Source organism: Psammomys obesus, unplaced genomic scaffold, assembly GCF_907164565.1.
Source record: "Psammomys obesus unplaced genomic scaffold, mPsaObe1.curated_primary_1811, whole genome shotgun sequence".
Taxonomy (NCBI): Eukaryota; Metazoa; Chordata; class Mammalia; order Rodentia; family Muridae; genus Psammomys; species Psammomys obesus.
This window is the reverse complement of record NW_026585587.1, coordinates 6,932,817-6,957,951: the sequence shown is the minus strand read 5'-3', so window position 1 is coordinate 6,957,951 and position 25,135 is coordinate 6,932,817. Positions and strand designations below refer to the sequence as shown.

General features: G+C 37.6%; 1 protein-coding gene across 8 annotated transcripts in view; it reads left to right on the top strand.

Moving 5' to 3' along the window:
* The window catches only part of Enah (ENAH actin regulator), a 108,254-nt gene that overhangs the window by 67,890 nt on the left and 15,229 nt on the right, over positions 1–25,135 (top strand). For 2 of the 8 annotated variants that reach the window (XM_055609441.1, XM_055609427.1), the window contains exons 4-8: positions 9,956–10,012; positions 14,550–14,634; positions 20,778–21,049; positions 22,773–22,883; positions 24,703–25,004. In XM_055609441.1, the coding sequence (XP_055465416.1) occupies positions 9,956–10,012; positions 14,550–14,634; positions 20,778–21,049; positions 22,773–22,883; positions 24,703–25,004 (827 nt within the window). Of the gene's footprint in view, positions 1–9,955; positions 10,013–14,549; positions 14,635–20,777; positions 21,050–22,046; positions 22,884–24,702; positions 25,005–25,135 lie in introns of all 8 variants that reach the window. The other 6 variants (XM_055609410.1, XM_055609397.1, XM_055609450.1 and 3 more) reach the window with 3 other exon arrangements.

The following is a 25,135-nucleotide window of genomic DNA, read 5'->3' as shown; positions in this document are numbered from 1 at the left end:
CTGTATTTGTGGTTTTTATTAGTTTTTGTTCATGAATTAAAGAAGCATTTTACTGGGTGTCATTCAGTAGGTCTGGTATCTTATAGGACACGAAGGATAAAGAGATTTTGAGTTGGATGCCTCTTGTCTTCACACTGATTTAAGGAACCACTTCTGCCTTGATGCAGTTGCGGCACAGAATGGCAGCCAAACCTCCCCCACAGATTTTACCTTTTAATTTTGAACAGGTTTTTACACATCTCTGTAGGTGTAGCAACACCAGCTTGTCCATGGCCACATACACATCAGTGTGCTGCCTCCGAGTGAAAACCATGCATTCTTGTTTCCATAATCTAGACAAGACAAATATCTAACCAGTATTTTAAATAGGTTATCAAAGTGGTGTTATCGTTGAAGTGTGTGTATTTTATTAATCTACAAAATATTCCTAAAAATTTGATAGTGTCATGATCTAAAAGAATAAAAGCCTCAATGGACAGGATTTTTTGTATTTGTACTTAGGTACTGTGTTAAGAGATATTAGAGAAATGAAGGAACGATAAAATAATGGAAAGCTGTTGGTTTTATATAGCCTTTACTTGTACAGAGAAGATACTACTTGGTTGGAAGTATCTGCACGGCGGTGTATGTAAATACTGCAGAAAGTGGTGATTGGGAAACAGGTTTAGCAAGTATAGCATGATGCTTTTATAAAGATACTGAAAATAGTTCTTCTGAGGTAGACTTGCTATTTCTGAGAGTTTAATTTCTAAGATGATTCACAAGAGAAATGTTTTTTGAAAGTGTCCAGGTCTTTTGTTTTGGTTTTGGTTTTGCTTTTTTTTTTTTTTAAAAAAAAACAGAGTCTGTCTCAGTTAGTGCTTATTATTACTGTGATAAAATCATAACCAAAGCAACTTGGGGCTTACACTTTGACCCCTACTGTTTATCACTGAAGGAAGTCAGGACAAGAACTCAAGTAGTTCAGGAATGTGGAGGCATAGGCTGATGCAGAGGCCATGAAGGGGTGCTGCTTACTGGCTTGCTCCCTTTGGCTTGCTCAGCCTGATTTCTTACAGAACCCAGGACCACCAGCCCAAGGATGGCACCACTCACTGTGGGCTGTGTGCCCCCTACTCAATCAACCGCTAATTAAGAAAATGTCCTATAGCTGTATATTACAGAGGCATTTTCTCAGTTGAGGTTTCCTCCTTTCAGATAACGCTAGATTATGTCAAGTTGGCTTAAAACTAGCCAGGACAGGGTGTCTGTACAAAGCCCTGGCTGTCCTGGAACCCACTGTGTAGGCCAGGCTGATTGAACTTGATTGAACTCACAGAGATTGGCCTGACTTTGCCCTCTTAGTGCCAGGATTAAAGGTATGTGCCACCACGTCCAGCTGGAGCATTATGACAGTGCCATTCATATAAAAAGAAATCAGTTTTTACTGATTTCTGAGGACTTTGTTTAAAAGCATTGTCCTTTTTTTTTTTTTTTTAAATCAAACCTTGGATTCCTACACCCCGTTTGCAAGCATTGACTAGATAAGTGATGGACCCCCACAGTGGGTCTCCCAGTCTTCTTAGGTAGTATTGACACTGATAGTGCGGCTAGGAAAGTGAGGTGGGCTTTTTCACACTTGCCATGTATAACAGATAGCCCTGAAGCAGCTTTCTGTTATGTTAGGCTGGGGTTTCTCTTGGTTCCTTTATGGCTCAGACCCATAAACATGCTCTCACCTACACCCCAACTCTTACTTCAGTACCATGGTGTACATCTTTCTCCTTCATACTTTTTCAAAGCATTTTAAATAGTTAATTTCTGAGTTATATAAACAAATTTAGCAAATCCAGAGTTAGCCATAATACTAATATAGTAGCATTTACATACGTGTAAAAAAGTAAATTTCCAAAGTGTCTCTTTTAATATGAGGCCATAAAACACAGATTTTTCTTTTCAGTGGAGCTTATAGACTCATAAAGTTAGACTAAATGTAGCATTCAAGTATATTTAGTGCAATAATATGGTATTTGCATAAATAGATGCTGAATCCTCATAATTTCATCTTAGGAAGCCAGAATTGTTTTATTGCTCTTAATAGAAACTTTGGAAAATTGTTTGAATTACATCTCTTCCATCTTAGTAGATATTTTGTCCTCAGTTTGAACAGTATAGTATTATTTTTTGCAAAAGAAGGATTGACCTAGCTTTTTTCACTCTTGAAAAATCTATGAACAGGGGTATTTCCTTGCTTTTAGTTATATTTTTTTTCTGGCTGTTCATGACAGTTATAGTCCTTTAAAAGCTTCAAAATTAAACTTTTATGAATTGTTTATATAGTTATTAAATTCTTAGTTTATATAGAAATCCACAGTTTTCAGGGCTTTTTTGTTCGTTTGTTTTTGAAACAAGGTCTTGTCTCAAGAAATCTGAGTCTTACAAATCTTTGTAACCTTGTTTGGCCTGTAACTCATGAAGTAGTCCAGGCCAGCCTCCACCTCACAGAAATTCTCCTGTCCCTACCTTCTGAGTGCTGAAATTAAAGGCATGTGCCAATATAGCTAGTGAGTGAGTACATAAAGATTATTTAAGAAAAAAATTCCTAGAGTTTTAAAAATATTTCTGATCTTATATGTATATTTCTCTTATTCCTTTATCTGTATGTAAAACTATATTCAGATTTCATTAATATTCATGTTTATTCACTTTTTCCTCTGAATTATTTAGGTGTAGATACACAGTACAGCTAACATGTAGTATACCTTCTTGTTTAAGAGTTGAAAAAAATTGAGTTGTAAAGATTTTTTTAAATTGTATTAACTATGTACATGCCAAAGTATAATAGCTGATAGCAATAGGAAGATAAATATGGTTGTTAAGTCTCAAACTAGGGACAAATGGCTAACTGGGGTGCATATTAACATATCAAAATGAACCTGGCCACCACGTTCTCCCAGCGTCCCTCATTCCTACTTGTTACAGGGTATGGCTGGCATACTCCGTCCCCTACCCTAAATTTCACCAGCCCAGGGTGCTGCCCTTCCCTATATAATCCAGCCATTTGGTTCCCTGGCTCATACTTTACTCCTTAATCTCCTGCCTACTTCTCTTCCCCTCCCCCTCTCCTCACGTGGCCTGGCTCAGGGTCATGTTCACTCTAAGACTCCCGAGATGTCTGAGCCTCTGGGACCTCTAACCTCCTTCACCATACCTAAGAACAGTCAAGTCCTTCCCTTTTTATTTTGTTTTTTCATTCAGTGGTATAGATGTTATTGTTGAGCATCTTCAAGTTTAGTGCAGCAGCCAGCTTATTTTAAACAGACAGTGTAGAGTAATCCAGTGATACAATACAAATTAGAGAAACCTTAGGCCCTGTCTGTGGATATTGGGCTTTTATAAAGAATATTTCTGTTGCCTTTTATTTTATTTTTTGAGGGCAGATAATGAAAGGCTAAATTTGACATAATTTTTCAGTAAAGAAAGTAAAATGATGGAGAAACAGTATCAGAAGTATTTAATGTCCCTTACCAAGTTTACTCTGTAGCTTTCTTGAACTGAAATAATTGATTAACATTTATGGATTAAAAAATATTATATGCTCATTTCTGCTTTTGCCTGCATGTATGTTTGTGTGAGGGTGTTAGCTCCCCTGGAACTGGAGTTACAAACAGTTGTGAGCTGTCATGTGGGTGCTAGAAATTGAACTCGGGTCCTCTAGAAAAGCAACCAGTGCTCTTAACCACTGAGCCATATCTTTAGCCCATCATTGTTAAGAGCAGGAACATGACACCTGGTTTAAATTTCTCCCCTAATTTTTATGTTTGGCAGTAAATAATAGTTTTTTTTTGGTTGGTTTGGTTTGGTTTTGAATATACTGGTGTTTCATCTAAACAACAAACTTTGTTTGAAATGGCATGCATTAAAAACAACTTGAACTTAAAACAGGATATCATTTTGCTTTTTTTTTTTTTTACTGGGTCTGACTCTAGCCAACTCTGAATCTTACTGTTTCAGACTCCAGAGTGCTGATATTTCAAGGCTTGCTCAAGTATCCTGTTTCTGACTTCTGAGTGGGAATTACAGGCAGGCCACCAAGCTCACCTGACACTTAACATTGATTCTGGGAATCCACACTCCAGTCCTCACAATTGGGAGGCAAGTGCTTTAACCACTGAGTCATCCCCTCACCCCTATTACAACATATATTTAAATGCAGAGTAAAAGAAAGGCACATTGTTATTATTACACTTCAAAGAGTGAAATTCAGTTTGTCAACACGTGTTGTTTGGGTGTGGGTGTGCTCACAAGCATGCTAGTCTATAGCGTTCAAGATCAGAGAATCTTGTGTGATTGGTTCTTTCCTTCCAGGAATTGAACTCTGGTTGTCAGGTGGGCTTGTATGGTTGGGTGACAGGCACCTTATCTTAGTTATGATTTGTTTCTGTGAAGAGACACCATGACCATGGTAAGTCTTATAAAGGAAAATACTTAATTGGGGCTGGCTTAGAGTTAGGGTAGTCCATAATTGCCATGGTGGGAAACATGGCGGCATGCAGGCGGACACGGTGCTGGAGAAGGAGCTAAGAGTTCTACATCTTTTTGTGAATTTGGTTGGTTGGTTTTGGCTTTGGTTTTTCGAGATAGAGGTTTTTTGTGCAGGCTGGGCTGTCCTGGAACTTGCTCTGTAGAGCAGACTGGCCATGAACTCATAGAGATCTGCCTGACTCTGCTTCCCAAGTGCTGGGATTAAAGGCATGTGCCACCATCGCCAGGTGAGAGTTGTACATCGTGATCAGCAGGCAGCAGGGGGAGAGCTGACTGAGCTTCCTAGACCTCAAAGCCCTCCTCCGCACTGATACACTTTCTCCAGCAAGGCCACACCTGTTTGCCACAGGTCACACCTCCTGTAGCGGCACTCCCAATGGGCTAAGCATTCGAGCACATGAGTTTCTGGGGCCATTCCTACTCAAACCGCCTCACACTTTCACCTCTGAGCCATTTTGTTAGTCTTGTGTCAACAGTTTTTAATGCCATTTCAAATAATACATGGTAAAGCCTTGTATTTAATTCTATATGATAAGTCTTACAGTGGAAAGCAGCTTACTTTAAAAACACTAAAACTATTATAAAATGTATTGTACTTTTTAGTTTTGAAACCAAATCCCAAACTATGTTATTTGGTATTTGCTGTCCTGTGTTATTTTAGATAAAAGCTTCTTAGTAAGTAACTTATTTAAAATATAATGAATTATTGTGCAGAGAGAAAGAAGGACACAGGCAGCATAGGGTAGGGTTCCCATAGAAAAAGAGCCAGTTGGCCTGTGTAAGTACGAGAGTCCTGGTTTTTGATGAGCTGCCCTGAATGGATGTATACATTCAGAGTTTTGACTAAAGGAATTTCTTTGGAAACTGTGCTTATACAGTAAGACCCTATCTCAAAAAATTTTTTTCTTTTTTTTTTTTTTTGTTGGTTGTTGTGCGTTTCAGTTTTTGCTGATAGTCAAATTGCAGAACTGCCCTGTGCTTTCCCATATATTGCTTATTATACATACACACTTCGGTGTTGGTATAACATACACGTTATAAAACGAATAGGAAAAATACGTAAAAGATGGGGAAAGCAAACAGGAGTGTTATGTTTCTCTCCTCCCCGGTTATGTGCTAGACCTCTCGGCACTGCCCACTCCTAAGCAGTGTGTCATCAAACAAGAACAGTGTCAGTGTGAGTTGGGAGGGTTCGTGGACAGGCTTTGGAATCAGTTAAGCATAAGATAAAAAGAAAGGGGTGTCAGAGTTCTGTGTTCTAGTTTGTGCAACTAACTAGGTAGTGCTGGTTGTGAGTTAACAGATACTGTAGTCATACACTAAACATGTCACCACTTGAGAGTGTCTCATTTTCTCTGAATATTTACTGGATGCCTTTTAGTGAAAACGGGCAGGAAGACATGAAAGGTGATTTGATGGACATGTCTTACTCTCTGCTTAGGAAGAAGAACCAGCAAAATGAATGTGGAGGCACAGGTAATCGTTGCCTTACAACAGCAGGATATGACAGGACTGGTAAATTATAGACCCCTGGGCTTCTAGTTGAGTTGACTCTTAAAAGTTTCTTCAGCTAGAGGACTTACGCGGTGGACTGAAGGGCCTGTACAGTGTAGTAAATGATCTGCAGTTGATCTACTGTTAGCAGTCATTTTTTAAAAGGAATTGATAAAGTACATTTGAAGCCATAAAATGAAGGAGGATTGATTACCTTTTAATAGCAAAGGAGCAAAAGCCAAATACATGTACATGTAGATACACATATACATAGATTAAATGAAGAAATGAGAGCTCTAGATGATGTTGGGTTTTTTTTTTTTTCATATGTGATTCTAGTTACACTTCTTGTTCTATTTCTTGAGATAGGTGAAGATTTTCCTTTATTAATCATATGTTTCAAAACAAAATTTGATAAGGGGTACAGGGACTGTCTCTGGCATGAACTCAGTAGCTGGCTCTTTGATCACCTCTCCCTTGGGGGAGCAGCCTTGCCAGGTCACAGAGGAAGATGATGCAGCCAGCCCTGATGAGACCTGATAAGCTAGGGTCAGATAGGAGAGGAGGTCCTCCCCTATCAGGAGACTAGGGAAAAGGCATAAGGGGAGAAGAGGGAGGGAGAGTGGGACTGGAAGGAGATGAGGGAGGTGACTGCAGTGGGGGTACAAAGTGAATACATTGTAATAAATATGTATTTTTTTAAAAAAATTTTTTAAATAATACTGTGAAAGCATTTTTAAAATACAACCTTAAAGTCTTCATTGCTTTGAATAAATTTATTGTTTGTAATTCTCATGTCTTTGAACAGTGCCCTGAAACCTGGAAGTTGGTTGTTATTTTTACAGTTTAAAGTTTTTTAATTAAAATGTAGATTACCTCATTTTCCCCTTTTCTCTACCTTCAAACCCTCCTGTGTCCCTCCTTCCAGTCATTCCCATGCCACAACTCCCTCTTAAAATCATGGCCTCTTTTTTTTTTTTTTTTTCTTCTTTCTCTTTGTATAGCCCTGGCTGTCCTAGAACTTACTCTGTAGACCAGGCTTGCCTCAAACTCACAGAGCTCCTTTTGTCTTTGCCTCCTAAGTGTTGGGATTAAAGGCATGTGCCACCACATAAATATATAAATACAACCTGTTGGGTCTGTTTCATGAATTTATTTTTTTAATGCAGGTGACTATCATTGCAGTTCCCGATTTCATTCTATTTTGAGGCCTCACTTCTCTTTCAGATATCTTAGCCTTTGAACAAACACAACCGCCTTTGTTTTCAGTCTCTCTTGGTCATGAAGGGCTCTATTAAAATGGTCAGAAGTGTGAATACCATTCCTTTAAATTTGAACATTGAGCTTACTCCATCACTCGTGACCAGCTTTCCAGAAAGTCAAATCAAATTCAAGCCAGTCTTCAAGCAAATATTATCTCATTTAATCCTCAGAAATGCAAAATGCCGAGATGAGCAATGTTCCTCTTATAAATTACCTTGAGATGAGATGACTAATAGTTAATAATAGAAACCTAATTTTTTTTTCAAAGCACAAATACTCTTAAGGGTCTATAGTATTTGTATGTAATAATAAAATGCAGTGGTATAAATTAAAGCTTAAAAGCCTGTCATTGTGTACTACTAATAACATCACTTAAAGTTGATTCCTTGGGTTTTTTGTTTTGTTTTGTGTTAAATGATAAGAGTAGTAAAGGCAGGGCCCAAGGCCTGAAATGTTTTACAAATTATATTAATAAACAAATGAGTATCTGCAACAAGCTCAAAGGCCAAAATAGTTGATCAACAGGGTTATATTACGTCTAGAAAAATAATGAAGGTGTTAAATTTTACATTCTTGGGCAGGCGTGCTGGCACATGCCTGTAATCCCAGCGCGTGGGGAGGCAGAGGCAGGTGGATCTCTGTGAGTTTGAGGCCAAGCCTGATCTACAAACCGAGCCTAGGACAGCCAAGGCTATACAGAGAAACCCTGTCTCAAACAAAACAAAACTTACATTCTTGTTTCCTTTATCCCTAATTAGGTAAGCTTCTACAGTATGACTTACTTAAGAAACAGTATCTTTTCATAGATAGTCAATGCTGAATGCACCTATATAATCAGTCTTGTCAGCGTAAAGAAAGAGTTAATAGCATCAACAGAAAGCAGGAAGCTGTTAGTTTTATGCTTATGGTGGAATGAATAATTTACTATCTCCAGGAAATGCAAACTGCAGTAGAATTCAAGCTACCCTATCGGAAAGTAAATCAATGTTTCACTTGGTAACAGAAATAAAAGTCACCGGAAAGAAGCTGCTTAAAGATGACAAGGGCAGGGGCATTGCTTAGTAGTTCAGTTGTGAGAAAGGTTGTGAGTTCTTAGTTGGAAAATGTTAGTAGTCTCCTGCAGTGATAACAGTGCCTGCATTCTGACAATTGTCAGGTGACTTTCTGCTGAAATGCTTGCTCATGGGATGGGGCAGCTTCTTTGCTGTCAGAAACAAGATACTTTCTCAGGTTTTTCATGTAAGTTTTTTTCTTTTAATTTTCCTTATATGTTTTCCTGTTTGATATGGATTAAAGGAACTAAAGGGTAAAACCCAATAACTAGGTGTGTTTACTAATAAGTTTTTGTGGAAGTAGCATCTATAAACACCAGTGAGACCTTTTTATAAAGGGGTTTAAATTTAAAATGTAATTATTGTAATTTTTCAGAAATGTTTATCTCCTTTAGCGTGATCTCATTAGCTTGTTGAGCCTATCTTCCTGTGCCTGTGATTATGCTGTTGCTTTAAGTATCATTCATACGTCTTTGGTGATAGATGGGGGTAGAAGTACTTAACAAATTTGGCATTATCAATTTTTTATTTTATTGATGTTTGAAGTACCTACTGTATCTAATAATTTAAGATTTAAGTGGATTATATTGTCTCTTGCTAAAAATGATGAAAAAAATTATTTATGACTTATTACCATATTAAGATAAACCTTTGAATATGAATTGGATTGGTTCTGAATTTACTGATACTTTTTACTTAGCAGGCATTACACTTTTAGGTAAATCTAAAATATGTCTTGTTTGCTTTAATGTGATCTTCCTTAAAAACAACATGTATTTAAGCTGTTAACTGCTTTCTTAGACCCCATAAGAAAACAAAATCTCTTCCTTGCTGGAAAGGGTTTTCAGAGAAATTATTGATGTATCTTTTGCATGTTATTAATAGTAAGAATTTTTTTTTTCTCATCCTACTTTTGAGTATTACCTTGATTTTGGATAAAGCATTTCTTTTCAGAAATTAATGCGTTTTCTTTGAGGTTTTCTTCCTAAGAAGAATTGATGAATTTATTTCATTGATAACTAAATTTTAATGTAAATCTCATGTAGGTTAAATGGCTGGTTGTCATGGCCACACAGAATTAGTAACTCGTTTTGTTAAGTGTATTGTCGTACCTAGGGAAAAAATAGTAGTAAAGTGTGTCTCTGTAAACCTTGTTGGCTACTGTTAAGTACAAAATAATCTCATATCAGTGGATTTATATATTATGGCTTTTAATGATAGCCTTTGTTTTTGTTTTTTTTTTCAGCTGCTATAAATGAACAGTCTTAATTAGATGAATTTTAAATATTTCCCCTGAATTTTTTCTTCAAATATAGTTTTCCTAAATGGGACAGTAGACCTCCTGAAATTAATTCTGTTGGCTATGTTTCTTAACTTTCTGTACCTCATTTTCACTAATGTTTTTTTTTTAAATACATTCTTAAAATGCAGATTGCATTCTTCAATTGTATCACTCAGGAAATATTTAAACTATGAGATTATAAATTTTCCAGGATGAGGATCTAGATAGGACCTATGTATAAATCCATTTTGAACATTTCAAAGCACTTTTAGTTAATGTGAAGTTCTTCAGGTGGCCCCATTGTCCTTCGAAGCTTCTAACACCGAGGTGTCTGTTGCAGCCCAGAGCAAAGTTACTGCTACCCAGGACAGCACTAATTTGCGATGTATTTTCTGTGGTAAGCAACATTATGTTTACATTCCTTTTTCAAGCTGTGGGACATGCTGCTTGCACATTTCCGTAACTTTTGTCTCCTTAGGCCGTAGTCTGGTTTGTGGGTATTTCAGCTAAGAAGCAAACTTATGCTTGATGTTGTGCTATCTGTTGTGTTCATGTAGGTGGTTCTGGGTTAGCTTTTGAGTCGGCTTATTAGTGAGGTTTTAATTAGAAATAGAATCTTAAAATCACTTTTCACCTCTTCCAATATAAACGAAAGGTTTCTATTATAATTTTCTTTGGGAGCAGGCATTGAACTTAATTTAAAAGAAAAGGGCATATGCATCTTTTGTATGATTTGAGTAGTATAAATGTGCCTGATTGGAATCAGCTTTGTTTACCTTGAATTAGTTCTAGACGTACGTGTTGTAAAGGCAGATGTAAGTGTACTTTGTCAGTAGATTGGTGTCAGGTGACAATGTCCTTTATTTGCTAGCTTAGGTTTCTGTGCCTTAGAAATGAATTTAGGCTTGTAGATTGTTTTCTTTCATGCTCATTTTCATAAATATACATGTATGTATATACATGTATTACTTACATTGATAAATTAGGTACATCACTTAAACAGTCCAGGTTAGAGCTGAGCAATCATATATATAAATTATGTACATAAAAATTTTCACACAAGGAAATTGTTTCTATGGATATTTTTATTCCTGTTTGATTCGGAAACCCTATTTTGGAAATCCAAGTTTCAAAAAAAGTCTTAATTATTTGTTTGTTTGTTGTTTTTTTTTTTTATTCACATTTTTGACTCATATTTTGACTGGATTATTTAGTGAGAGAAAATCATAAGGCGGTGTGCTGCAAAAAAAAAAAAAAAAAGAATTAATAGCTAAGCTAGTGTGTGTACTTTATCCACAAATTTTAGTGTGGTTTCTCAGTGTTCTTGATAAGGTTTTTAGTTTTTAAGTTGATAATGCTTACTGGTTTAGATAAGCATGGCATAAGAAAAAGAGAGAAAATTATGATGTATCTCATGGCCACCTGAGTTACATTTGATTTGCTCTAGCTGATGGTTACAGCAGTGAGCACCTATTTTATGACTTATTATACACCTGTCCTCTCTTCCTGTCCCCCAGACTCCAGCTCAGCACTGCAGATTGCTTGTAATCAGTAACTTTATTTCTGGTCTTGTCTTTTTCTAGGGTTCTCCTGGGGTCTATGAACAATCACTGATACCTGTGTGATTAGGCCTCTCCAGCTCATTTTGAGAATGTACTTGATATTGTAACTTTGAGATCCACATGTAGAATGATAGTTTACCCAGTTTTAAAGGTGAAAGTGGCTTGGCCTTATTAGTAAAGGTGATTTTTTTTAAAACAAAATAACAAATTTAAAACCCAGATTTTCTTTATAACATCCTTTAATTTGTACACAATCTGCAGCCTGATTGCTAAGTTTAAGTTTGATTGTATGTATATAATAGCACTTGTCTTTTAGTCCTGTGTTAAATAGTCTATGGCTACTTGTTAAACTAGATTTGTGAGAATTAATATGGTGAGAGTAAGTGAAATGTGCTTTAACAAAAACTCAGTATTGAAGGCAAGACTGAAATGCTGTTCCTTTTGGAGAAAGATGTTTGTATTAGATTTTCATCATGTATGAGATGCTTATTAGCAACATTGCTACATTGTCTTTATTAGAAACAGTAAATCACAAATTTTGCTTTGCATTTTCTAGCCTGGGCAAATTAGGACCAACCATTGTCTGGTTATAAAGCAAACCCTCAGACAGTTGCCGTTCTTCATGATATAGGAGGACTAGAGCAGTGTCACTCATTTTTATACCTTGGTTGTTTCTCTTTTTTTTTTTTTAACCTCCTTCACAAAGATAACTGATAACCTACATACCATTGCATGTTAAAGTATTGTCATTTGCCCACTGAGATGGTTATGAAAGTACCTATTTTGTATTATATGAGAACACAGATACTCATTTAGAAATATGGCCCGTTTAAAAAAAATAGTATACATTCCAGAAAAGACAGATAACCTTGCCTAACCTTAGTTTCTGCTTTCTGTTGTTTGTATAATGCCTTTGATACAACTTACCAATTTTATAACCCTTTAAAATGTTTGACAAGAAGGAAAATGTAATTGTATATACCTCTAGTTCATAAGTTACCTAGAACTTTCATCTAAAAATTATAGTTTGTTTATAATTATGTTTAATTGTATATATGTTTCAATATGTAAGGTTTTTACAACTTGGCCATATTGATGAAAAACAAAACAAGCGACCTAAGTACAGATGTCAGAAAATGCCAAAGATTCCCGGATAACCAAATGGCTTGTTATCATACAGCTATGTAGCCATGAATTATAAGAGTTACTTCTTAGATCAAAACCCTCATTTTAAAGGATTCCTTAAAGTTTTTCTTGTCTTTCCGTGTGGCAGGAATAAACTATAGTGAGTTTCCCTGTTCAGTTTGTTTTATGTGTCATATCAGGACTTATCTCAGGTGCTTTTGGTAGTTTGTCTTGTTGAGAATACGTAAGTATATATAGCCCAGAGATACCCTGAACTCAGTTCTCGTGTGGTTGCCTCTCACAGGCTGAGATTATAGGCATGCACCACCATGCTGGGCCCAGGGTTATTTTAAAAACAAACAAAAATTGTTTATTAAAGATCAGTAAGGTTAGATTGAAATTTTAACCTTTTTGACTTGAATTTATAGAAATTTTAGCTAAACCATAGATTTAATTCATTAATAGTGTCACTGAGATATGACGCCTTCTCTAGATTAAGCATGACAAGTAGAGCACTAGCTTCCAGCTGTTCCGTTATTTACTACCACAGTTTTCAGTTAAACACTCAGACACTATTTTAAAAGTAAGTAAGCCATGGTCTTTTAAGTTGGTTTTGCCAAATGCTTTTATTTTATAGTTTTAAAATAAATATACATATAGATATGTAACTTATATTCCCCCAATTTTATAGGTTATTAAATTTATCCTCCCAACTCATGTGTCTCTACCTTCTTCTAAAAGCATTTTTCTCTATAAAATAGTAAACAATTTATAGCCCAATAAAACTGTTTTTTTTCAAAAATTCATTGTGTTAATTTTCCAAGCATTCTGTTTATTAGACAACAGTTATATTTTCATTTATGTAAACATTTATGTGTGTATTTGACTTTAATTTTAAAATGTGTTTTTAGTTTTTCTTTTTAATTACATATTTTCTTTGGTTCTCAAAGTAGCAGAGTTATATTTAATGAAATATATTGCTGCAGTTGTCATCTAATTTGTCATTAGAGGGCAAATTAAATGACTAATCTAAAGTCATATAAAGAGGTAGGTAAGTTGAGATCATTTTTCTGTTTTTCTGTGCCTGGGATGGCCATGCTGTGTTATATCCTGATGAATCTTTGCTTCCAGCTGTGGGGCTGCTCCGCTAGGATAAAGTAGCTGCTTTCATGGTCTTCACTCACAGATCACAGTAACATGTTCTAGTACACAAGCATTTATTTAATTACTTTTTTATAGTAGTATTTTACAAAGATCTGAGAATTCCTCCTAGGGGGTTTGGGGGCATACTAGAAGTCAGAGATACGCCTCTCAGACAGTGGGAGGAAACTGTCTCTGCTTTCTTGCTTTTACTGTGGTAGATTTCAAGATTGTTCTAGCTTAACCTTAGATTAGTCATCATATATTATGCTAGGTGCAATGTGAATCTCACTTTAGTTTTTATATCCCATGACAATAAGAGTTCCCATAACTTAGTGGCAGTCTAAGATGCCAGAGATGGGTCTGCATTTTATGTGGATGTTGGGAGTGGATGGTCAGTAGTTTCTCATGACACTTCAGTGTGTAAACACAGGGTCATAGCCCCACCCCCACTTTCTTACCTCAGATTAAAAGTTAAGATTAACTATAACATTAAAAATTCAGAGAAGTACGTTAATACAGTATATGGGAGTTTAGCAAATGTTTGTTTCATCAGTATTGGAAATGCCATGTGATTAAACAAAAATGGCAGCTCAAGTGGGCAAGTTTGATAAATGCATTAGCATACTTGAGTCTAGTAATGAGGTTCTCATGCTCTCTCTCTCTCCTGTTTTTCATTTCAGTGTTCTATTTAGGTGAGTTTTTAAATTCTGATTTTTCCATTTAAGTTTTTCCTCTTCACCTCATGAATAATTACCCCAAACAGAATGTCTCATTGTCTTAGAAAATGTCAAGCTCAGGTGCCTATTCAGATGCTCACTGAACACTTGTTTTACTCAAGCTCTTCATGTATAAATGTTTATTTTTTCCTTTGTTGTTGGTGTTTCCATTTGTTTCAAGTAAGCCTTCTGGAGATGATGACCGTATTATGTTGCAGTCTTTCATTTGCTGTGTGTTATGTAAAGCTTATATTTTATTTTGCTAGAAAAAAGGAAGATGCATTTTTTTTAATATGTGATGGTTTTATGTTGTTCTCATGGCTTAAATTTCCTCCGTCCAGCTTGGTAGAATGGTAACATTCATCTGTAATGTTTTCCTCCCTTATAGGTCCAACATTGCCTAGACAAAATTCACACCTACCCGCTCAAGTTCAAAATGGCCCGTCCCAAGAAGAGCTGGAAACCCAGAGAAGGTAAATGCACGCATTTGCGCTTTTCTCTTTTGCAGCAGACCCAAAGGACACTGACAGCACAGTGTGCCCTTCAGTTCTTTGAAACTGTGGCTTTCGTTCTATCTGCTTTTCTGTAAAAAGAATACTGTGACACATCTAAGAGTGCATTAAATAGACGTAGGGTATGCGAGTGTCTGTTTCCTTCAGTAAGCTTTATTCTTTTTCAGTGTCTGTGTGTCTCATATGCACCTATATACCTATGCATGTAGACGTTAGAGGTCAATCTCAGGTGTCTTCAGTTGCTTTCTGCATTATTGTTTGAAACAGTCTCTCCCTGATCCTGGAGCTTGCTGATAAAGCTAGACTGGATGCCTGGCAGGTTCCTCCTCCCCATTGCTGGGATTATGGGCATGTACCATGCCTGGATTTTTTTTTTTTTCATGTGTGCTGAGGAATGAACTGAAGCCCTACTGCTTGCATAGCAAGCACTTCATCAACTGAGCCATCCAAGTTCCATTAAATCTTTTTTTTTTTTTTAGTAAATAACTGTGACCAGTATGGCTTTCACATGACCCATTTAACTAGAAAGTCAACGTAGTGTTAGCCAGATAAACCTTTAAGGCTCTAATCTTAAAGTTTTAGTAGGAGAATATAAGATCATCTTGCTTATGAGTAATGTTGGTTGAACAAAGTCAGCAGCATTGTCTCCATCATTTCAGTGCAGTCTAGAGGTAGACTTGAAATTATAACTTCTTTTATCCCTTGTCTGCCTTTTAGCTAAAATCAAGTATATAATTCAACTTCATTTAGGGGTGGATTTTTCTGAATTAGCTGGATACACACGCGCACACACACACACACACACACACACACACACATACACACACAGTACTTACCATTTCAGTATGAACTATGAAATCATTAAGACAGTTTACATGGGGTTGGAAAGGTAGCTCAATGGTCATTCTTTGGCATCTGAAAACTGTCTATAACTTCTGACCCCTGCAGGCACTGCACACATGTGATGCACAGACACATGCAGGCAAAACACCCATCTATACACATAAAGTTTTTTTTAAAAAAAAAAAAAAAGTTATTTAAAAAGACAGTTTCCGCCAGGCAGTGGTGGTGCAAGCTTTTAATTCCAGCACTTGGGAAGCAGGGGTGGGTGATCTGTGAGTTCAAGGCCGGCCTGGTCTACAGAGTGGGTTCCAGATCAGCCAGGGCTACATAGGGAAATACTGTCTTGAAAAAACAAAAATAAGCCAGGCTTGGTGGTCCACGGACGCCTGTAATCCTAGCACTTGGGGTGGCAGAGGGCCGGTCGATTTCTCCAAGTTCAAGGCCGGCCTGGTCTACAAAGGAAGTCCAGGATAGCCAAGGCTATTACAGAAAAGTCTTGTTTCGGGGGGGGGGGGGAGAAAAAAAATTTTTAAATTTTTCATCTCAATTTTCTTATCAAAATATAGAATATATTTTGTACTTAAAACATATTTCTGTTCAAAATAACCACATTTCTAGTGCTTAATGGTCATATGTGGAAGGCATTAGAGATGTAAGTTGTACATCTCCAAGATTTGTTCCTTTTCGTGCTTACCTGTTGTTGACATTAGTCTGTGCTGTGAGGAAGCCCGATTTAAAATATCTTCTCAGCTAGGGACAGTGGCATAGAAGAAAAAATTGGGAGGAATCAGAGGCTAGAATATAGCTCAGGGATAGAGCCCATAGAGGCCCTAGGTTCAGTCCCTAGGGCTAACCACCCAGATCATAGGAATTAAATCATTTGTCTAATAGGAAAAGAGTAACGTCTAAATTTGAAAAGTCGGGAATAAATATTTCTAAAGAAATTATTGTTTAGAAACATGAGATAAATATAAGTATTGAAGCTTAATTGCTCTGTGGGAAGAAATCAGAATGGTGAGTGTTGCTAAGATGGCTTGTAATACTTGACTTTTCAACTAAGCATTGTTTTTCTGAGTTTACTTTTTAATTACTGTGAAGCTGGTTGACATTTTAAATATTAAACTTTGTTGATCTAATATCTTTATTATACCGTTATATAGTTTTCTGCTAGTATGTCTGTCATTCATTAAATCAGTTTCTAGTTCCTACTCATATTATTAATGTTTGACTCCCTTGGCTATGATGGGAAAATATATTCTAAGAAACATGAGTCAGTCCTGTGTTCGTCTCAACATAGAAGATAATTTAGTTAATATCTATAAATAGCTTGCAAATCATACTACTACCTGAAAGTTATAAAAGGGGAATAAGAATCCTAGCACAGAACTGAGGAACTGGAGTGATGAAAGTGCACAGCACCCCCATTATCCTCCAGAGGCAGGATGGACCAAGAGTTGATCGGATTCTGGTGTAAGTATTGGCTCTTGTCTCAGGAGCTTTGTGATATTAAAATTCAAATATCTTTTTTATTTGTTTGTTTGTTTTGGGAAAGTTCCATCTTTGTTGTTGCTATTGTTACTAATAGATGGAAGGCCTTCAAAGCCCAGTAAAAAGTATGTGTGTCCCTCAGAAGTGGCAGTATACACCTTTAATCCCAACATTGGATAGAGGATTCCAGTGAGTCTGTGTGATGTGAATTCAGAACCAGCTGGGACTACATAGGCAAGACCCTGTCCTTAGAAAGTTAATTTAAAAACACACACTTTTACTTTCTGGCCTGTCATTATTACTCAGGAGAATATTCAGTTAGCAATCATTTTTCCTGGTTGGTTCTCCCACATTTATGAAATTGAAATTTCTGAATATGTACCCAAAAGCCATTCTAGGTAAAGATGAATAAAATGTATCTTGACATTCTATTTATATATTTTTTTACTTGCTTCACAAGACTGTATTTATGTAAAAATAAACAAAATGCATGTTTGTGTGTACTTATTGATTTGATTGTGGGCCAGTTTTGTCTTGGGGGAGTTTTTTTTTTTTTTTTTTTTTTTTTTTTCTTTTCATCTGTTTACATTGGAGATTGCTTTTTGGAGAATACTTCAGTAATAGAAAAGAACTATATCTTTTATGTTTTTACTTAATATGTGTAAAATACTTTAATGACCATAGTAGTATTTATTCATATTTGTTTCTGGAAAACAATTACACAATTGTTTTCTCTGAAATATTCAAATTATTGAAAATGTATATCTAAATGAAAGAATTGGATTGGAATTTTCCCTCGGCTCGGAATCCAGACATGTTTAGTAAAGTTCGGAGGTGATTCTGCTAATGGGCAGACAGTCACCAGAGGTAGATAGCCTCCAGGAAGAAGCTCTTCGTGCATCTCAGTGTGCAGTCTGGTAGGGTGGTCCTGAGGGAAGCAAGGTTTAGAATTTTGAAGAGTCCTTAAAAAGATTTGGGAATGTCTTCTTTATAGCTTAAAACAGTCAGATTTGTCAGCCTTTCAGTTGAAGTAGGAAGTCAGGAAATTTCTGCTTGACAGTTTTTTTTTTTCCAGTTACATATACATAGACATCTTTTCAATGAGCTGGCTAAATGTATTCATTACTTTCTTCAAACATCAGTCTCTTGAACATGTATCAGCTGCATACTTGAGTTATCTGTCAACAATATTCTTTGGAAATATTCTTTGGCGTTGTGCTTTTTTCCTTAATAGACACTCTATCTTTCATTGACTGGGCACCTTTGAGATTATTTTGACATTTGGAGCAATCTTCTGAAATCAATACATTCTAGTTATAAAGTCACTATTTCAATTCGGCGTCCAGACTCACCTATTCCTATTTTACCTATAACGACTACCAAAATTTACTTATTCTCATTGTTAAAAGCATTAGTTACCCAGAGAAACAGATATTAACAGCTTTTTTTTTTTTTTTTATGCCCAGCAATTAGAATGGGGTGAAATGCAATCAGAATACCATGTAGCTTAGCTGTGGACAGGTTTATATAATGTTGCTATAACCCTGAATATTGATTTAGCCAAGCTATTTTCCTATGGCTGGGGGGCGGGGGGTGTGCGTGTGTGTTGAGAGTGGTTATAGGAGGTTTTTGCCATTAGACAATTGGTAAATAAAGTTAAGGCACAAGAATCCACTAAAATAGGAAATGAGTGGGGAAATGTTAAGACAGTAAGCTAATATTTGTTTTGTTTTAAGCTTTTATATATATTATTTTGATACATTATTTATATATATTGAGATGAATGAAGAGATACGAAAGCACAAAATGTATAAAAATTAATTTCTTTTCCAATTAGTACTGGTCCATTTTCTTTTAAAAAATATTTTTCATGTGTGTGAGTGTTTTACCTGAAGGCCAGAAGTGGGTGTTGGATCTTCTGGAACTGGAGTTACAGACTACTGTGAACCACTCTGTAGGTTCTGGTAATCAAACCCAGGTCCTCTGAAGACTGGCCAGTACCCCCCCCCCCCCTTTTTTTCCTACTCCCATAAATTATGTTCCAACTGCAGTTTCCCCTCCCTCTCTTCTCAGTCTCTCCTCCCCACCTCCTCTCTCCCCCATATCCACCCTCCCACTACCCCGCAGAAAAGAACATGCCTCCCAGAGACATCGGCTACAGTAAGACCAGGCACATACTGTCACATCAAGCACCCACTGAGCTGTATCCCTGCCACCAAAGGACTTAAAATTCTGATACAAACCTCAGTTGTGTGTTTTCATCACATGCACATTATTGTTAAGGGGATCTTTTCTGTCTAGTTTTTTTTTTAATTTAAATTAAAAAAATTAATGTATCTAATTTCCTTTTTTAAAGGTTTATTAATTAATTATTTAATATTGTGTCTGCATGTACACCAGCATGCCAGAAGAGGGCACTAGATCTTGTTGTAGATGGTTTTGAGCCACCATGTGGTGCTGGGAATTGAATTCAGGACCTCTGTAACACCAGCCTCTGCTCTTAACCTCTGAGCCATTTCCCCAGCCCAATGTATCTAATCTCTTGCCAGCATATCCACAGAAATGGCTCTTTCTCAAAATTGTGGTAGCTTGTGAGTTATCACATAGCATAATAAATGTACCCTGGAAGTCTGATTTAATTAAAAGTAAATTTCTAAACTACTCAAGAGAAGTACTGCAATGATGTACTATTAGGATGACTCCTAATAGCCATTGATCTGTATTGGGGCATTGTGTAGAGAAAAGCTGTGTTTTGACTGAGATAAGTAAACAGTTTATTTGAAGGATGGGCTTTTTCCTTTATTATGATAGCCAACTTAGGAGACAGGATAAGTTGTTTCCCCCAGTATTTTACTGGATTGTTGATAATTCTGGGAGGAATAAAAGGAAGCATACTTATTCTTTCATGGGGCTCTCGTTACCTCTTATCACATTCCAATTCAAATTTTTTTCTGAATGATCATTAATATCACAGTCTAAATTTATGGAGTACTATACATTTTAAAGATCTTTTACTGTATTTTATTTAATACTAGCTAAATGCTATTAAATATGTATAAGGAGAGAATAGCTGCTTTTTAGATATATTTCCTAAAATAATATATAACCATATATTAAGAATCTTAAGAATTATGTGGCTGTCTCCTAGCACATGTGGTCCTATAGAAGCAATTGGAAGGGGTTTCAAGGGTGAAGATAAATGTTTACCCTAATAATAATATTAGGGTAAATCATATCTTACACTGGAGCCTGCTAAAACTCCAGAGCTAAGCAGTGGTGTTGACATGCTCATAGGAATTAAAGTCTAGATGTTAACTATAGCTGCCTATAGATAACATCTATAAAATTTTAGTGACTGATAGTTTATTTCCTACCTAGCTTGCTTTATTTTCAGTTCAGTTCATGTAATCCCAAACAGCACTGTTAGAGGTAAGGTCTTTAAGTGAGCTATGATCATGGTGTTTTCTGAAATTATAACTCGTGCAGTTAAAATGTTACATTAATTATTTCATCATCTGATTAATATAATGACTTGGTCAACAAAGTGGTAGGTTTATTTGCAACTCTCTATTCTCAAAAACTGTTTTGATTGAGCCCGTGTTAAAGCTTGGTTTCATTGGTATTAAAAAAAAAAAAAAAAGGTGTCTGCAAGGAAGCCTTCCTTCATGGGAAAGTAGTAACCAAGGGTAGTACGTTTATTTAAATCAGAAGTCAGGTGAACACCCATTCCTGTTAGCGATGGGGCCATACATGCATCCAATGTTTGATTTTAGGCAACTGCAAGAACAGCAGCGGCAGAAGGAGCTGGAGAGGGAAAGGCTGGAGAGAGAAAGAATGGACAGAGAAAGGTTGGAGAGAGACCGACTAGAGAGAGAGAGGCTAGAGCGGGAGCGCCTGGAACAAGAGCAGCTGGAGCGGCAGCGGCAGGAGAGGGAGCGGCTGGAGCGCCTGGAGAGAGAGAGGCAAGACCGAGAGCGGGAGCGCCTGGAGCAGCTGGAGCGGGAGCAAGTGGAGTGGGAGAGAGAACGCAGAGTGTCTAATGCTGGTAAGGAGTCTGCAGGCTTCCGCCTCCCACCTCTGAACTGGGCAAGGCCTTGTGCTGTCGGGAATAGCGATGGTTCACTTGCGCAGTGCTTGGGAATACGCAGTACAGCTTGGAGTTAGGATAAATACTCAGCAGTTATTGCTTCAGTGTCCTTTTATTGCTTAGAAACTAAAAGAAAGCTCTCGGGAATTTTTAGTCAGTCATTTTAATTCTTCTTGTCGCCCTAAAATTCAGCTATAAAGTGGGAATGTGTTTTCATGCAAAGAATTTTTTTATAATGATCTTGGAAAATATTTCCCTTGTGTAGTGCTTAAAATTATCACATACTGTATGTATTATGCTAAGTACAGCAAGAAGTTAGGTTGGTTATAGTTAGTCTTCTGTAGAAAAAAATAAAATGGATGAAAATATTCTCTTAAAAATAACTGGTTATTTAAACATTTTCTGGTGTTGTGAAAAATCACAATTTGGAATTTATCAAGTGTCATAGAGGTTTATGATATGTTTAATATCATATCATAGGTGTTTAATATTTATCAAATAATTATATTCTTGAGTTACATCAGAAGCCAGTGTAGGTTTTTTACTGGTCAGTTGATTAATTCATTGTTTTTAACTGCCTAATCGTCCAGAGTAATGGCTGACTGAGTTGAGCGTTCTAGTAAACAGTTTGCTGGGTTTATTTTGCTGTTTATAATAATTTTGATGCTGTTTTAGTGGATCACCTAATAAAATTTAAGATTTACTATCCTTTTCCTATGGAGGATAGATTATTAATCCGCACATTTAAAAGAACTTCATTCTCTTTTGGGTTTCAAAGTATGCTTGCAAGTTAAATTTCCTCAAGTGGAACAGTTACTTGCCTAATTCTCTGGTACTAACTGTAATCTGCATTTATACATTTTGTCTGATTGCTGGTTTTGTGGCTTCACTAGCTCCCTTTTTCTCTCTCCTTTTTTATCCTGTCTTTTGCCGCTGCTTTCCACCTTATGTCCAGCTCCATCTTCAGACAGCTCCCTGTATAGTGCTCCACTTCCTGAGTATTCCAGTTGCCAGCCTCCTTCAGCACCTCCTCCATCATATGCTAAAGTCATCTCAGCTCCGGTGTCAGACGCCACTCCTGATTACGCTGTAGTGACCGCTTTGCCACCTACTTCCACACCCCCTACACCACCACTGCGACACTCAGCGACACGTTTTGCAACATCTCTAGGTTCAGCCTTCCACCCTGTTCTTCCCCATTACGCCACAGTTCCTCGTCCTCTGAACAAAAACTCTCGACCTTCTTCTCCTGTGAACACACCCTCTTCTCAGCCTCCAGCTGCGAAGTCCTGTGCCTGGCCTACTTCCAATTTCTCGCCCCTCCCTCCATCTCCTCCGATAATGATTAGTAGCCCCCCTGGCAAAGCTACTGGCCCAAGGCCGGTCCTTCCCGTTTGTGTCTCCTCTCCTGTGCCCCAAATGCCTCCGTCGCCGACAGCACCCAATGGGTTGCTGGACTCTGTAACATACCCAGTGTCTCCACCGCCTACCTCAGGGCCAGCAGCGCCACCTCCGCCACCGCCGCCGCCACCTCCACCACCGCCGCCACCACCACCACCTCCACCGCTGCCTCCCCTCGCCTCACTCTCACACTGTGGATCACAGGCTTCTCCTCCTCCAGGCACCCCTCTTGCCTCAACTCCCTCATCCAAGCCCAGTGTTCTCCCTTCTCCCTCTGCAGCTGCCCCTGCCTCTGTGGAGACCCCTCTAAATCCTGAGCTGGGAGACTCCTCTGCTTCCGAGCCAGGCTTGCAGGCAGCCTCTCAGCCGGCCGAGACGCCAACCCCACAGGGTAAGGCTTCACTACTGCTGCTGACTACCAGTCACTTCAGAGTAGTGCATAGCAACAGCTTTGACTGCCAAGATTGGATCGGGTGGTTTTAGTAACAGAGCATGACTGTGCCCAAGTACTGCGGGGGTTTTTATTTAAAAAATTAAAATGAAGGATTTTTTTTTTTAAATCCTGGGCTTTAATTGTATATAGTGATTTAATACAGGAGATGTCCATATTAAACTTAAGTTTTTAGATCTTTTGCACTAAGTATTATAAAAGGTATGTTCTGATATTTAGGTACCCCAGTACTAATACATTACTTTGAACTTCACTGGGAAAACTTGACTGGCTCATCGTCTCTGCTCATAGATCTTCTATGAGATCTACATACTTTCCTGAGGCCTAGAGATCCGTTTAATAAATCATCCCACAGTTTGCCCTGGAGCACTTCAGTTCTCTGACCACTTTTTCACTTTGGCCTGTCCTGTATTGAGCTCTCTGTATTAGACTTTGAGGATGGGCAGCCTCTTAGGCTCTTTGCAAAAGGTAGGGTGTTCACAGGCCTGATGAATGACCCCAGAGGATTCTATGCAAGTAGTGGCATAAAGGGCAAACAAAATCCTTGAATGTTCTTTCCAAACCCAAGCCCTGTTGCATGGCAGCAGGGCAGGAGCCATCAACCTGAAGTGTAGCCTATGCACGTAAAGCTGTACCTGGTTCTGTAATAAGAGGATACAAAGTAACCCTGTTTTTATTACAAGATGTAGAGAGGGTGCTGAAAATTATAGCAACAGGGTTACAATCCAGATTTAATCATACCTTTTGTTAAAAATAAATTTTTGATAATGTCTTATCAGATTTTTATAAAAGGTGAATCGAATTCTAGCATGTGTCGTTTCATACCTCTGTGATTGACATCTGAACAAGAGCCCAGCAGCCTGGCAGAACTTAATGCTCAGGGTTGGACAGCTCACCTTTAGCCCTTCATTTCTGACTGTTCAAGCCTCAGAAGTGACAGCTGCTACCTGGTGTGCAAACTTACTCTGGCTGTACAAAAGCAAAAATTGGCCCTTTAAGCCTTCAGTAAACACTTATTAATTTGGTATTTTGATTTTAAGTAAACTCTTTACTCTTTGTGGGTTTTTTCTTTTTTACAAGATTTAAATGCTTCCTGTATACCCCAGCATGAGGGCCAAAACAACTTATAATTCTCATTTATGTTGCTGTTTTACCTGATATTAGTTTATTTTATTTCTTTTGTGATTCTTAACTCAGGCTGCCTGTAGAATCATTTTATAAGATAGTAAAAGCTGAGATCGGCTTCTCTGCAGTTTCCATCTTGTCTGTCACCAAATACTTTGTCATCATAGTCAAGTATATTATCTCAGCACCTAAGGTTTTGCATGGATTATCTTGGGTCTGTTATCTCAGGCAGTTCTAACTGCCATTGTGTGTGTGCTTGTATAAAACATTACATGCTTTTCTAAAACCATACAAGCATTTGTCTTCAAATCCCTGGGTATGGGAGGATCTCATTAGTTTTATCACATGAGATATAATATTGAATGGTTGTATATGCACTTCAGCTTTCAATTTGAGTATCTTTTGTTAAAAACTTTCTATGGGGGAGGAGGGGAGGAGACTACAGCTGGGATACAAAGTAAGTAAACTAATTAATATAAAAATAAAAAACTTAACTATGTATTAAGTTATGATAAATTAAGTGCGGTGTCTGAGTCAGTTACTTTAGGATGGCATTCTATATATATCTGTACATGTAAAATACAACGATTTAGCTCTGTTGTTGATCACCTTTGTCAACTTTTCTTTCTCTCAGGCCTTGTCTTGGGACCACCTGCCCCTCCACCACCACCCCCCCTCCCATCAGGCCCTGCCCATGCCTCAGCACTTCCTCCTCCCCCTGGACCCCCTCCACCACCTCCACTGCCATCCACTGGGCCTCCACCACCCCCTCCACCACCTCCTCTTCCTAATCAAGTTCCTCCCCCTCCTCCACCACCTCCTGCCCCTCCCCTCCCTGCATCTGGACTTTTCTCTGGATCCATGTCAGAAGACAATCGCCCTTTAACTGGACTTGCAGCTGCAATTGCGGGAGCAAAACTTAGGAAAGTGTCTCGGGTAAATTACTAAATTACTGAACTTTTAAAAGTATGTCTTCTTGTTTCTAAATGTCTAAAATAGTGAAATTATTGTATATTACTGATATAAACCCCGATTTTAACTCTTTTGATTAAAAACCAACACAATTT